This window comes from Hibiscus syriacus, unplaced genomic scaffold (assembly GCF_006381635.1).
Source record: "Hibiscus syriacus cultivar Baekdansim isolate YM2019G1 unplaced genomic scaffold, ASM638163v2 tig00111851_pilon, whole genome shotgun sequence".
NCBI lineage: Eukaryota > Viridiplantae > Streptophyta > Magnoliopsida > Malvales > Malvaceae > Hibiscus > Hibiscus syriacus.
The window spans coordinates 601,588-616,839 of NW_024063203.1; the positions used below are offsets into that span (position 1 = coordinate 601,588).

Here is a 15,252-nt window from a genome sequence, read left to right on the forward strand (position 1 = left end):
GAACTCTATCGCTCTCACGACTAGTTCAATGCAATACGAATTCTAGACTTGCTCCTCTCTAAGTCTCGCACAATCCAAGACATTTAGTACTTTAAAACTCTTTCTCCATTTTTTTTTATTGTTGGTCTTCGAATTTTTTCCGCTTCTTTACACTCTTTAATTCGCTGATCGATTCTTGTTATTACAGCAATGGAACCTTTTGTCATAGTCAATTGCAACTTCACGAACACATGGTTAAAGATTGTGATCAGGCTCTTTAGCTTGACTATACACTTCTTCAAACTTATATTCTTAAAGGCATCTTTTTATTTTCCTCCGTCCTCCTATATCTAAGTGTTCTATTTTATTTGGCTTGTTAATTACATTTCTTGGAACTCAATTTTATGTATTTATATTAATAGTGGATTCAGAAATATTTTTTAAGGTAGACACATACATATATTAATCACATAAAATTTTGATACAAAATGGGCACCACTAAAATTTCAGTGGACAAAGCTATTAAAATATACTAGTGAACTAATAACTTAAAACAAATTAAGGTTTAAACAAGAACCTGATAATTACAATAGAATATCACACTTTTATTAATATGCAATACAATTGCAATATAACACACTTCTTTATTTATTTTTATCTATCTATAAGTTCTCTTACTCTAACACACTTTTTACGCTATTCACTACTCTAGTAATAATGATAAATCTCATTTCATATTTATAGATTTTAGAGTTTATTGGATTGTTGATACATGTTAACATTTTAACCATTAATCTTATAAATATTGAGAATCTTTTATAGATAATTTTTTGATGTAATATCAAATATTACAAATATCTTGATTATTTTATGAATATTTTTATATACATATTATTTTAGAATATTCTTAAGATATATCTCGTAAATGATAATTATATATTTATATAGTGAGTTTCTAACATTGGAATTTTTTTAATGATTAAAAAGGAAATTCATTAATTTTAAAATAATTAAATAATTAATTAATTTGGACAAATTACTTTTAATTTGATACTATTAATTCTTCTCCATTGTTGCATACAATTGGATGCTGCTTTTGTTTTTGTATTTGTTAGATATTGGATGTGACTTGATAGTATATCCTGATATAATCCCTCTATCTTAACTTGAGTTTATTCTCATGCTTTCCCAACTAGGCAACAATGTCGACCATGTATTACATTCAGAAATGGCTTGAGATGCCCCGTACAAAACAAATTGCCTATAATGGAAAGTTACTGTGAGGTGCCTAAAATAAAGCTAATAAACCGCGTGATAGGCAAAATAATGTAATAGGTTAAAAGCAGAGCACAGAGTTATAAATCAGAACCGAAAATGAGATTAATATATATTAATTTGGGAACTTTTTTTAATTCAAATATCAAACCGAGGGCCTATAAACAAGATTGAACTATATCGAGCCGTAATCGTTAACATATTATTAATATTTATATATATTCTATCCATTTGATCATATTTTTAAATAAATTAATGAATTTAAACTATTCGTATTTACAACATCTATCAATTTTATCCTACACCTGAAAACTTTAAAAATTATAATTATATTAGAAATTAACCAATCCATGGATGACCCTCTCGGGACAAAAGTGAAATAATTGATTTGTGCTGAATCATAATCAATCCAAGCTACCAACAGATTACCAACAAATAGGTTAATACCAACACCGTTATTAGTAATATCACCAAACTCCAAATCTTTCAGTATCGAACAATATTGCACATGTAAAAACGAACGCATAAGTTTATGTTAGAAAAGTTCGAAAAGTGAGTAACAATCGCACACCCAAATACGCCTTCGATTCATACCTGTATATGATAGCTTGAGTTCCCTTTGAAAGCAAGGCCAAGTTATTAAGCATGTATCGAATAAAATTTTCGCAAATAATGTTCAGATAATGCTACTTAAAACACTACTGCTGAAATTAATTTTTTTCTACCAACAGTATCGAATAATAAGCCTACAAGCAAAAACAAAAACCCACAACACTTGATATATGAGTAAACAGCAAAGTTGGTATAATTGAATGAGATAACAAGAACCGTACACATATAGGATAGGTTAGGACAAGCCCTAAATACCATGATGAAATTGAAGATCTCCTCTCTCATTAACACTCCATCAAACCCAAATGTCAATGGCTACAAAAAGGAGGGGAGAAGATTTTTTTTCTTCCTTTTGTACAGACACTTTTGGAAGCACGAAATAAATGTCTAGAGCATACATACCTCGGATCAATGACATGTGTTTTGTGTGTATGGTATGTATGTATCATCAGCAGGCACATCCTCCAGCCGGTTGCTGCGACTGGGATGAATTTGGGTTTGAAGACTTAAGATTGACGTCGACCATGTCTTCTTGTTTTGTTGAAGAAAGTGTTTCCATTCCAGGTAAAGCAGCCGCAATCTTCCTAAATAGAGCCTGTCAAGAGATCAAACAGGGAGTGTGAGAAGACATGGTTCATAAAGCTGGGGGAGGGGGAGGACTTGCTAGCAACTATAGACATGGTCCATGTTTAAGCAATACATAGAAACGATAGGTATGACCCTCCAAATACACGGACAAACTTTGAAAATTGCCCGACTTTCACACCCATGTCCAAATAACTTGAGCAATGCTTGCAATAATTGTCATGCAATTGAAGAACAAATGTTGCTTCCAGCCTTCCACTAAATATAGTGAAGATGATGCAGAAGTGAGAAACAAAAAAGACTGAGCAAACCTTCAGTGAATAGAAGATTGGTCTCACATCATAATATCATGGAAAAATGAAAAGGCAGCCAACGCCATATGACATTGACCTAAGCCTAACCACAATAATTGCCGATCCACATCGAGAATGCAGTCAAATTATAGGAATAATCATATGATAGGTTAAACATGGTTTACCTTGATATTGAAGCCAGCCTTGGCACTAGTTTCGATGAACATAACATTGAGTTCACGAGCCTTGGCTTCAGCTTCCTCAACTGAGACCTGCCTGTCAAATCAACCACAAAATGCACAATGATCCAACACAAATCAGGCAGTCACATTCAGGATCTGGGGAAATTGTTTATGCATAAATTAAAGTAATGAAAATTAATTGTCTACCTAGTTTCACTAGAAAGTACAACCATAATAACAAATTAATATTACCTTTTGTCCACAAGATCGGTTTTGTTCCCAACAAGCACAATTATAACGTCACTACCACGTTCAGTCCTCACCTCTTCAATCCACTTTGAAGTATTTTGGAAGGATTGCCTATCTACACCATCAAAATTAAGTTAGCAACTTCAAGCACTTAATTGAGCAGATGAACATCAATCTGTGAGAGTGTATCCCACAAGATGGACACATGCGTAAACATAACAACTGGACAAGCAAATACATGATACAAGAAGATTCCAAATCAGGACAACAAAGTGAAATGACAACATACTTGCAACATCATAGACAATGACTGCCACGGAGGAATCCCTAATATAACTTGGAATAAGACTCCTGAATCTTTCCTGTCCTGCAGTATCCCTGTAAAAAGATTTAACTAGATACAGATTAAGATATCAATCTTAACAAACAGCAGAGAGAAAGTATCCTGTATACAATCCTTGGTAACAATGTTACTAAATACTTCATATTACGGCTTCAACATCAAGCATTCCAACTAATAAATTAAACCAAAATGGAAAATCAGCACCTAAATAAGAATCCACCCTTTGGCTTTGCTTGGTAAGGTGGAAAGAAAATAAAAAATATGAAAAATTGAAGGCAGTGATGTATAGAAAGATGATATATATATATACACATATTTGTTATTTCCATTAGTGTGCTTGGCAAGAAAAAAATGGAAAGAAAATTTCTTTCTGTTATATGCTTAGAATTGGAAAAAAAGAAAGAAAGGAAATGATTTGTTTTCATGCAGACCATCTTTGCTATTTTCTTTCCTCTTACATTTCCTTCTAACCATGCATACTCAATTTATTTTCTTTCAATTTTTTCCAGTCTCCGCTGTTCGCCTTCCTCTTTTCCACTCAACCACGAGACAAACAAATATCCAAGGAATACAGCAATATAGTTTCACACTGAATATGATAAAGGAATACAGCAAAACGCATTCTCGAGTAAAGCGTCCCACCAACAATAAACATATGAATGTATATATATTAAAGGGAGCAAGAGTTTGGAGAGAAATGTAAACATACGCCGAAAGAGAAGAATCTAAATTGTGTGCAACATCGTAACCACAGTTTAGATATAAACCAATAAAAATCCATAATACAGTATATAAATTTAAAAATAAAATCGATGTCTTACCAGAGCTGCAGTCGAACTGTCCGATCTTCGAGGTACATTGTTTTTGACAGAAAGTCAATACCGATGGTAGCCTGGTTAACAAATTCGAGACACGGACAACCTTAGAATCTAAAAGAACAAAAGGAACTCAGGAAAAACTATAAGAAATCTGAACCTAATCAATACCCAAAAAAATCAAAGGAATGATCAGATTCAAGCTAATAAGAAAGCTCGCAATCAAAACCCAAAGAAACGCGGAGAGTCGTAAAAATTGAGAGAAATACCTGGTAAGTGTTATCGAATTTATCGTACATGAAGCGAGTGATGATACTGGTCTTGCCGACGGACTGATCCCCCAAGAAAACAAGCTTGTATTTGGCCAGAGCCGAAACTGGAGCCATGGTGATTCGGATCTAGGTTAAACAGACACTACATCCCAAACTCGAGATCTCACGGAAACAATTGCAAAGGTATCACCGGAGAGAACGAGATCGGTGATCGAGATCCCTAGCGTCTTTTATTATTATTATTTTTATAATATTTTTGGTGGTTCTTTTATTGTTCGCAGTCGGTATTTATATTCGGGGAGTGAGGCAGGCGAAAATGATGGTGAATAGGTTTCATTCAAAGAAAAATGTTGTGAGCCGGGCCGACTCAAATTGGACCTTTTCTAGTTGAGTTTATACATAAAAATAATTAAACTTTTTAGAGTTAATTTTTTAGATTTAACTGTCACATTTGTTAGTAGATTCAATTTATATTTTCGTCCTTATCATATTTTTGTATTAATTTATTCTTAAAATTATTTAATTGTATCATTCTATATCTTACTCTGACTTAAAACTCCAATTTATAAACCTTAAGTCAAGGGTAGAGTATAGAATAACATAATTGAGTAACTTCGAGGGCTAAAAATTGATGCAAAAATACGATAAGGACTAAAGTGATAAATCAGGTCTACTAAAGAGCAAAAGTTACCCTTTTATCTTTTTTTACTAATTACGAATATCCAATCTATTAATTAATTTAAATGAGATATTATATAAATTTATTATACGAATTATTTTTTAAAATTTAACTTTTTTAAATATTAGTATTCAAATATTTGGTCTTATTTAAGGGGTATAATATTTTATCCACTAAATCAATTAATTGTTAATAAAACTAAAAATATTTTGTGTTATAGGTAATGTTAGACGAAAAATGATTTAATACAGTTATTTATTTTGATGTAGAATTAAGAATTAAAGCATATTTTCAAAAATATATTAATTTCTTTTAGAAGAATATAGGTTCAATTTTTACGATCTTCAAAGAGTCATAGTATTAACGACAACGACAAGTTAACAATATGATCAAAATAGAATGATACTTCTAAATTGAGGAGTGATATAAAATGTTTTAAACTTTAAGGATCAATTTAGATTGGGAGATTGATAAAATATTTAAAAATTCAAAAAATAATTTAAAATAACAATAGTTTAGGGACTTCTTGCGGAATTAACTCAATAAATGTTTATATACAATATTCATTACATCTTCGTCGCAGGTGTGATCAAATTTTATTTTACTCCCTATTTATTTGTTTTTCATATACGGTTGACGGCTATAGTTAACATTAGACTAGTCTGCTATCAGAAAACGAAGTTGAGGCACTTTGGCCTTCTGCAACATCATCAATCTCCTTCTGTTTGCGCCTTCTCCATGTTCACCGAGTTTCGCAAGGTGCGCCATTCGCCTTTTCCATGATTCGGAAACGCCCAATTGATACGAATTATGTTCCGATTCAGTTTCAGATGCCTCAGGGCTCTCAATCTCCTCGTCGTTCGCTCTGTTTGAAACCTGGATTATGTGCTTCAATCTTTCCACCACCTGGCTCATCTTCGGCCGGTCCTTGGGACTTTTCGATAAACAATTGTCTGCTAACTTGGCAATGTCTCTAGCGGCACCGATTGAAAACGGTTTTCGAGTCGCGGATCTATTATAGACCTGAACTTCTTACCATCTGCTGGGAAGAGTTTCACCCAGTCCAACAGTATCTGCTCTGGTTTTGCACGGCCTCGTTCCAAAGACCGCCTGCCCGTAAGAATCTCGTATAGTACCACGCCAAAGCTCCATACATCGCTCTTATCCGTAAGGTGTCCGGTGTCGATTTAATCAGGAGCAGCATAGCCAAAAGTCCCGACAGCCTGACAAGAAATAGAAACAAGTACAGCTTCATCGTCTTACTGAATAGCCCCAAAAGGGAATGAACATTTAATACTAACGGCTGTCGAAACATGCGTATGCCCAGCCATTGGCCCCTCCCTTGCGAGCCCGAAATCCGAGAGCTTCGGATTAAGCTTCTCATCCAGTAACACATTGGAGGCTTTGAAATCTCTATATATCACCTAGCATCATCGTGAAACAAAGGATCGAGAACAACAATCAGAGAAAGGTGACCGGCAAAACAAAGAGCACGGTTTACATATGTTCCGAGCATTACGGTTTTAGTACATGTAAGGAAACGAAATGCATAGTTGGTGGTTTAGATAGGAACCTGAACTTCTAAACCCTCATGCAGATAAGCTAATCCTTCGGCTGCTCCGAGTATTATATGCAATCTTGTTTCCCAAGAAAGAGGCGGGAACGCCGGACCAAAAAGATGATCTTCTAAGCTCTTGTTTTGCATAAACTCGTATACCAGAAGACGCTGAATCACTCTTTCACCATTGACAGCACAGTATCCTATGAGTTTGACAAGGTTCGGATGCTCGACGATTCCGAGAAATTGAACTTCCGTCACCCATTGTTTATGCCCCTATATGGATTAACAGCACCATGAAACATCAGTCACAGCAAATGATTCTCTCTAGTACCAAATAAGAAGGTTGACATAAAGAAGTCTTGCAATGAACAATCTGTTTTCTGTTTTTCTCTTTTCGACATCTCACGCCATAATCGACTTCCGAGAACAATCGATGAATTTTCAATCCATTGCATTCCGAAATCGGTGTTGGAATTATGAAAGATGGAAGAGCAAGTGAAAGAGAAAGAAATCAACAGTCATGAAATTGAGTCATCTGATTTGTATGGAAGCTTTATGCATTCATGGTTCCAGGAAGGTAAATCAGATCAAACACAAATAAAGTCTGAAGGAAAGCAATTTTCTCTTCCTTTTTTTCCTCTTAACCAAACAGAACCTTGAGGGTTCAAAATGCTTGACAACTCAGAAGCTTGGCAAATTGCATCACATGATCATTGCGGTTGAATCAGAGTTCAATAAATTGTTGTAACATGAAAGTCAACCCCTTTAATTGCTTCCCAAGTAATATTTAGACTGATTCTGATTGAATCTTTTGCAACTCTCTGCAAACATGAACTTCATATTTAAACTGATTCTGGAGATTTAGTAATGAACAGCAAAGGCAACTGTTACAAAGTAGTAATTGTTCTAAATACTCTCGATCATTTGACAACAAACCTTTAATCACTCTTGTTGCAACTGTGGGTACTCAAATCTGAGACGGAATAACAATTATTCCTTTAAACACTGAATTAGTTTGGTTCATGCTGTGTAAACACATTTAAATACACAAAAAAGACTTAAAAATATTCAAATCCCATAACATAGTAATTATAACATAAGATGTCGTACCCGGAGACAAGGACAAATGTAGAATTTCATGTAGAATTGGAAACTTAATAAATTATATTAAAAACTTAGAGTACAAAATTACAACATTCAAGATATAGGAAATCAAATCATCGACAAAAAAAATACATAAACTATATAAAAATTTAAAATTTCTAAAGGTCACCCATTACTCCTCGGTTCATGCCTAATTAGAGGGACAAAGTTATTAATTGGAATCATAGACCAAATTTCTAAAGAACACATACGTCGGGCCGGATTCGGGCCGGTATTGTCCCTGTTCCCGTTTAAAAAATTTGTATCCGTCCCCGTTTAAAAAATTACGGGAATTTAAACGGGAATCTCCATCGGATAATCGGGAAAAATCGCGGGAAAACAGATATTCCGTTTAGCATAAACGGTTATTTAAACGAATATCGGTTATCGCCGATATATATATTAAATTAAATAATATATATATATATATATATATATATTCAATTTAAATTAAATTTATTAATATTATATATATATATATATAATAATTATTTATAATATTTATCGGGTCGAATATCGGGCCGGTAATCGGATAATCGAAGCGAGGATTATTAAACCCGTCCCCGTTTAACATAAACGGATTTTTTTCGTCTCCGTTCCCGTTTAGCATAAACGGTTTTTTCCCGTAACCGTTTAATTCGATTTTCAATTTTCCTCGTGTTTGGGATTTTGACATGTTAAGCAAACACAAGAGGAAACTAAAATCATATTTTCTAGCCTTCCAAACAGAGAAAGGAAAAAAGAAAAGAGAAAATTACTACCTGCAAGCCATTCTCGTTAAGCTTTTTAATAGCAACCACGGCAGGCTCGCCTTTTCCACCAACAGGCTTGATTGAGCCTTTATAAACACTCCCGAACCCGCCTTCACCGATCTTAAGCAACAAATTGAAATCATGAGTGGCTTGTCTAAGCTCCGAGAAAGAAAAGACCCTCATATTATGAGCTCTCTCTCTCTTCGTACAACTCCGGTAAGTTGCGCGGAGAAGCAGCCGAGCAAGAGGATTTTGTGATCATCGATCAGCACCGGAGTGCCCTTTCAACTCGGGGGCTGATCTTTGTCGTCCCTTGCTCCGAGACTTGTCCTTGAAGTAGAGAAAACACTTCATTGCATGGAATTTCATAAGCAAAAAAACGTGGATTCTTGCTGAATCACACCAGGAAGATGGAAAAAGAAGAAGAAAAAAGAAATTAAGAAAAACCCAGTTGGGGAAACGAGTTGCCAGTGGTGAAAACCGAAAGGAAAAAATCGAACTGCGTATAGAAATCAAAGTGAATTTAGTAATGGAAGTTGGGGGGAAGAGAAGAAGTATAAAAGGTAACAATGGTTTTATTACCAAGTTGATCATTTGTCCTTTTTTAAGTATCTATATTACATTTTCGTCCTATTTTATCCAAAAATAATCGTTCGATGACCGATAAAAATATGTCATGTCACATTCTTATTGGTAGTTTTATTGTGGGAAAACTTGGATGGAAATAATAGTTTATGTGCTAAAGTAAAATAAAAAAAATAGGTATTAAAGTAGAAAAAAATAGATAATTTAAGAAATCAAAATGTGAATGTATATTGTTTTCCATTAAGCTTAATACTTGATTTAATTCTTGAATTATATTTGTATTTCACTTTGGTATCTATTTTTCTGTCTATCTCAATACTTAAACTATCATTTTTCCAAAGAAAATGATATCTAAGTACTAAAATGAAAAATATGTATCCAGGGACTATGCTGAATATTAAGCCGTTTTTAATATTTGACTGATGATTTGGTTTGGGAAGCATCAATGAAATTGAAGATATTCAGTTGTTTTTTTTTCTATTGGTCCTTTGAAAATAAGGAAAATAATTATATAAAATGTAAAGATTTTTTTTACTAACAAATAGAAACTGTTTATATTAGTTTAATATTAGGGTAAATTACACTAATTATCACTGAACTTTACTCTCTCTACTCACTGAATTTAAATTCGTTCAATTTCTCACTTAACTTAATACATTTGATTTTTTTGTCACTCCGTCGATAATTAATTAACGGCGTTAAAACGATTTCGTTTTAGAAAAACTAAATTTTCACCCAAATGACGTCGTTTTGCATCTATATAACCAATTTATAACATCGTTAGTGAAAAGACGACAAAGTGACCAAAAAATTGAATCTATTAAGTTTAGTGAATAAATTGAACGGATTTAAAGTACAGTGAGTGAAAATAAGAGAGAGTAGGGGTGAGCATTCGATCGAGTCGAGTTGAGTCAAAATTTTGAGTTATTGAGATGACGAATCCTATTTTATAATCGAGTTGACTTGAAAATTTTTTGAGTCGAGTCGAGCCGAGTCAAATTTTTTATTTTCAATTTAAATTTGATTGTAAATATTTACAATATTATGACATCATTTAATTTAATTTAAATGGTATTTTATAGCCATATACAATAAGTATATTTTTATATGTGATTTACATATACGATACAAAGTCGAGGGACTCGCTCAAACTTGAAAAATCAATCTACTGATTATTAAAAATTTCAAGTTATTCAAGTTGTATTTTATAACTCAATTTGAACTTAAATTTTTCGAGTCGGAGTTTATGAAATTACAATTAAAAGTCAATTCGTGTCGAGTCTTTCCAAATCGAGAAAATCAATTTTTGAGTCGAGTTATGCTCACTCTTAAAACATAAGTAAAGTTCAGTGACGATTGGTATAATTTACCGTAATATTATTTTTCTCTTAGAGAATAATTCAAAATTTGAAATTCAAATGAGTCAATTTTCTGAGCTCACAAGAAAGCTACGTGCTTTTCTTACCAGACAAATGAAATTAAAATTATTCAACATTGAATTATCTGTCAGTTTCAACAATAAAAATCGTGTTTTAAAGTCAATCATTTATATTTTAAATTTAGAGGTAATATTATTACAGATAATTTTTTAAAGAAAAAATAATGTGGACTATAAAAAATAAAACTCTTGTAGGGATGCCATTATTATCGAATATATATAGAAAAATACTATATATCTTAAATCGCAAAAGGACAGTTTTTGTCATGTAGTATATTCAATTTATAATTTTCGTATTATCGTATTTTTACATCAATTTAGTCATCGAAATTATTAATTGCATCATTTATACTTATATCTAACTTAAAATCTTAAATTAAAAACCTTAAACCATAATCCGTAACCTATAAACCATAAACCATAAACTTTAACTTAAAGTTTATTTAAGATTTAAGTTAGTAAATATATAATGGTGTAATTAGATAACATTGAATATTAAATTGAATAAAAATACGATAAGGACAAAAATAATAAATTGAGTCTACAAAGGCAAATGTAACATTTAAGTCAAATAAATTAATTGCTGAAGATGATATATTTTATTGAACATACGTACAATATACAATAAAAACGTACATTTTTTATTTTATGGTTGATATTTAGTCTTTACTTCAACACTTGTTCATAATACTTATTTTTTTTAACAGAATAAATTAATTTTATTTTAAAAATAAAATATCTCAAACTACAATAAAAATTTACGATTAGAATTATAAATTAAACACATAATTAAAACAATTTCTATAATCATTCAAACAAAACTAACAACTTAAAATCATAAGGACCATACGAGGAAAGATTAAAAATCAAACCAAGAGACTCGAACAAATATATACAAATATATCTGATCCTATCGGTAAACGGAACCACAAAAGATGATTAAGCTATTGAAAGACCACCGATAAAATTACAAATCAGACTCGAGTAACGGGAAAAACTATCCACGAATGTAAAACAGTATCCAAATCCACTATAAGGGTCCAAAGCAGAAAAAACAACAAGATATTATATAAGCAACATCTTGATCAATATTTGTGATATTAAATCAATATAAAAAAAATAAATGAAAAAAAAGCCAAATCACCTAAAAATATGAAAAAAGACAAAAGAAAACGTGACACAAATTCAGATGAAAACATGTTATACATATATTTTATTGTAAAAAAAAATAAGAAAATAGAGATAAGATATAAAGGCATATACAATAAAGAAATATCGACAGTCAGGCATCAACTTTAAAATTTGTGTACTTGTCGATCAAAAAATACGAAAAAATAAATGAACGATACACCAATGAGATAAAATTAATACTGATTTTAAAAAAATATATTTAGATAAATAAACCTAAAGATTAACATAAATAACACTAAAAATGATAACAAAACAAGTGGAACTCTTCATTGGTGTATTAATGAAGATTAATGATATATATATATAAATATCAATGAATTGAATTGCGCTTGCCAACTGTTAGTTAGGTCTACGTATAGAGTCTCTAGAGTTGACTTTTATGTGATTTATCGACAGCGTTTATAACCACAAAACAAAAAAGGGGGTCCCTTGTTATCTGCCCTTTCCTTTTCCCCATCATTTTCACTCTCTGCTCTTTCTCCAAATTTGTCAAATTCTTTCACCTCCCTAAATATTCCAAAGTTGTAAATTTAATCTACGATCTTTTCACATTTCAAATTAACAAATCATTTTACACACTAAATTAAAATTCTTATATAAACACATGTAATTAATCATTTGTGGAGATAATCATGGACCAATTTTTCTGTTAACTTAAATTTGGTTCGAATATTATATTTTTCTATCCGACACTCGATCCAATTCAGGTTTAGAAAAATTTAACCTTTTCCCCCATCATTTTCACTCTCTGCTCTTTCTCCAAATTTGTCAAATTCTTTCACTACTCCCTAAATATTCCAAAGTTGTAAATTTAATCTATGATCTTTTCACATTTTAAGTTAACAAATCATTTTACACACTAAATTAAAATTCTTATATAAATACCTGTAATTAATCATTTCTGGAGATAATCATGGACCGATTTTTCTGTTAACTCAAATTTGGTTCGATTATTATATTTTTCTATATGACACTCGATCCAATTCAGGTTTAGAAAAATTTAACCTTTTCCCGAACTTGATCTATTTTTTTAGATGAAAATTTATTTTTAATTCGACCCAATATAAATAAAGGTTTTTATTCGACAAAATAGAGACATGGTTAAAAAAAGAGAACAAAACTTTAATAATTATATCAAAATATATAGAAGTGAATTTTTCAACTTAAATCAGAACTTATTTTTATATGTCATAGAATATTATCTAATTTAAATTTAAAAGTCAAAATTAATATTAAAAAATTAAATTAAATTCCATTAAACTCATATAGTTTGATATCTTGAATCATTTATGAGTGCCTTAATTAAAAAAAAGTAAGTAAACCTGCATATCCTTCGAAATTATATCATTTTTTTGTAACAAAAGAGGAGCTATGCTATCAGTGGTTAACACTATTCCATAAAAAATAGCTTAAAACGGACGAGCCTCCGAATTTGACCATTTCAAAGATCTATCTAAAAATACTTATTTTAATTATTTTTTATAATTTTATTTACAATTTTTAATAAAACTTGTTAATTTTATTAAAAGATAGAATATTTAAAATTATAAATGTAAAGTAAATATATAATTAAGATTTTTTTATAATTATTAAAACAAATATATAATTAAGATTTTTTTATAATTATTAAAACAAACATTAGTCACTTCATATCGCATAAGGATATAGGAAAAGGTTGTGATATAGGAAAAGGTTAAAAATAAAAAAATTGAATAAAAAAATATACGGAAAGATCTGACTGCATCCTCAAATGAATTATAAAGAGGATAAAGTTACTGAAAGACCATTGATAAATCGTAAATCAAAGTCGAGTGACATTAAAAAAATACGCTAACATAGATTACATATCTAAATTCAATCTGATAGCCTAAAACATTGGAATAACAATAAGATAACAAATATACGTCATCTTAATTAGTCGTGACGATTTTAAATTCAACAATGAGAAAAAATATATTAAAACAACGATCAAACATATTTTTAAATGTTTTTTAATATTTAATAATGATTACAATATATTTTCTAAATAATCGATAATAAACAAATATCTATTGGCGCAACTGCTTAAAACTATGACCTTCAAATAAAATAATGTTCCTTTAATCAGTGAGATCATTTGATGGGTTTAATATATTTTATATATTATTAAATGCATAAGTTCAATTATTATTTTATATATATTATAATTAACATATAATATAATGTTATATTATTGTGTTATTAAAATTTAATATAGTTAATACAAAATATATGTAGTAAATTAAAAAATGATGCATGACTTATGAAAATGTACCTAATCCAAGTATTTTTTCACTTTTCTTTATTTGACCCACAGATAATTCAATTACCTACAATTTTATTTTATTTATTTATAATTTTTTTTGTTTAAATATATCTTTTTTATTTCTTACTAAAATAATAAGTTTTCAATTTATTTTCGTACAAAATTTGATATTATTTTGATAAGTTAAAAAATAGATTTCTTATATAGAGTTGTTTTAGTTCGAATTTTAATTACGTGAATTCACGAGTCATAAAATAAAAATGATTGTTCAGCTGGATTTAGATTTTTTATTTTAAGTAACCAAGGTGACACGTGTTGAAAACAGGTACAAGACGTTGACGGGAGTGATTTCGATTGGAGCCCACTTTTGTTCAAGGATGTTGCGATTGACACGCTTTTTTCAAATGAAATATATAATTATTTACTGAATTAAACTCATTCTATAATAACTAAAGCATCCGTGAGAGTCTACGGAAAGAAAGTTTAATTTAAGGCAAAAAAAAATGCCATTGAAAATATTATAAAATTTATAATATTTTTGATTTGGTGTAATTTAAAATATTAATTTATTTTAACATTCTTTAGTTGAAAACTTTTTTTATAATATTTTTGATTTGGTGTAATTTAAAATATTAATTTATTTTTAACATTCTTTAGTTGATTTTTTTATAATATTTTTTGGTTGATAATAAAAAATATTGCAGTTTGTATAATATTTTTGGTTCAATAAAAAATATTAAAAAATTAATATTTTAAATTACGTCTAACAGAAAATATTGTGATTTTTATAACATGTTCGATCGTGTCTATTTTCTATCGTTCCTTAACTTTAAATCAAAATGTCGTACGACAAAACTACTCATAATATTATTTTTGATAGATGTGTGATATTCATAATGTGTTTTTCTAGAGAAAACATTTATATTTATGTAATATAAAATTGATTAAAATATTTAAAATTTAGATTAAAATAAAAAATAAAATTATGGATATATATATATATATATATATATA

General features: G+C 30.2%; 1 protein-coding gene and 1 pseudogene across 1 annotated transcript; both read right to left on the reverse strand.

Annotated features, from left to right (window-relative positions):
* Positions 1–2,009: 2,009 nt before the first annotated feature.
* Positions 2,010–4,869, reverse strand: LOC120172422 (ras-related protein RABH1b-like). Its single transcript, XM_039179878.1, has 6 exons — positions 4,603–4,869; positions 4,340–4,410; positions 3,465–3,553; positions 3,179–3,290; positions 2,930–3,020; positions 2,010–2,461 (listed from the first exon to the last, which is right to left on the reverse strand). Exons 1-6 carry the CDS (start codon positions 4,717–4,719, stop codon positions 2,315–2,317), a joined length of 627 nt encoding a protein of 208 aa, XP_039035809.1. The 5' UTR covers positions 4,720–4,869; the 3' UTR covers positions 2,010–2,314.
* A 1,009-nt stretch (positions 4,870–5,878) lies between these two features.
* On the reverse strand, positions 5,879–9,227 carry LOC120172427 (annotated as a pseudogene).
* Between the last annotated feature and the right edge of the window lie 6,025 nt (positions 9,228–15,252).

Bases quoted from the DNA above. Each gene is read 5' to 3' on its own strand.
- LOC120172422 (XM_039179878.1), bottom strand. From the start codon at position 4,719: ATGGCTCCAGTTTCGGCTCTGGCCAAATACAAGCTTGTTTTCTTGGGG. The intron at 4,411-4,602 runs GTATTTCTCTCA...TTTGTTAACCAG, and splicing joins AATTCGATAACACTTACCAG to GCTACCATCGGTATTGACTT. The intron at 2,462-2,929 runs GTAAACCATGTT...ATCTCTTGACAG, and splicing joins AGGCTGGCTTCAATATCAAG to GCTCTATTTAGGAAGATTGC.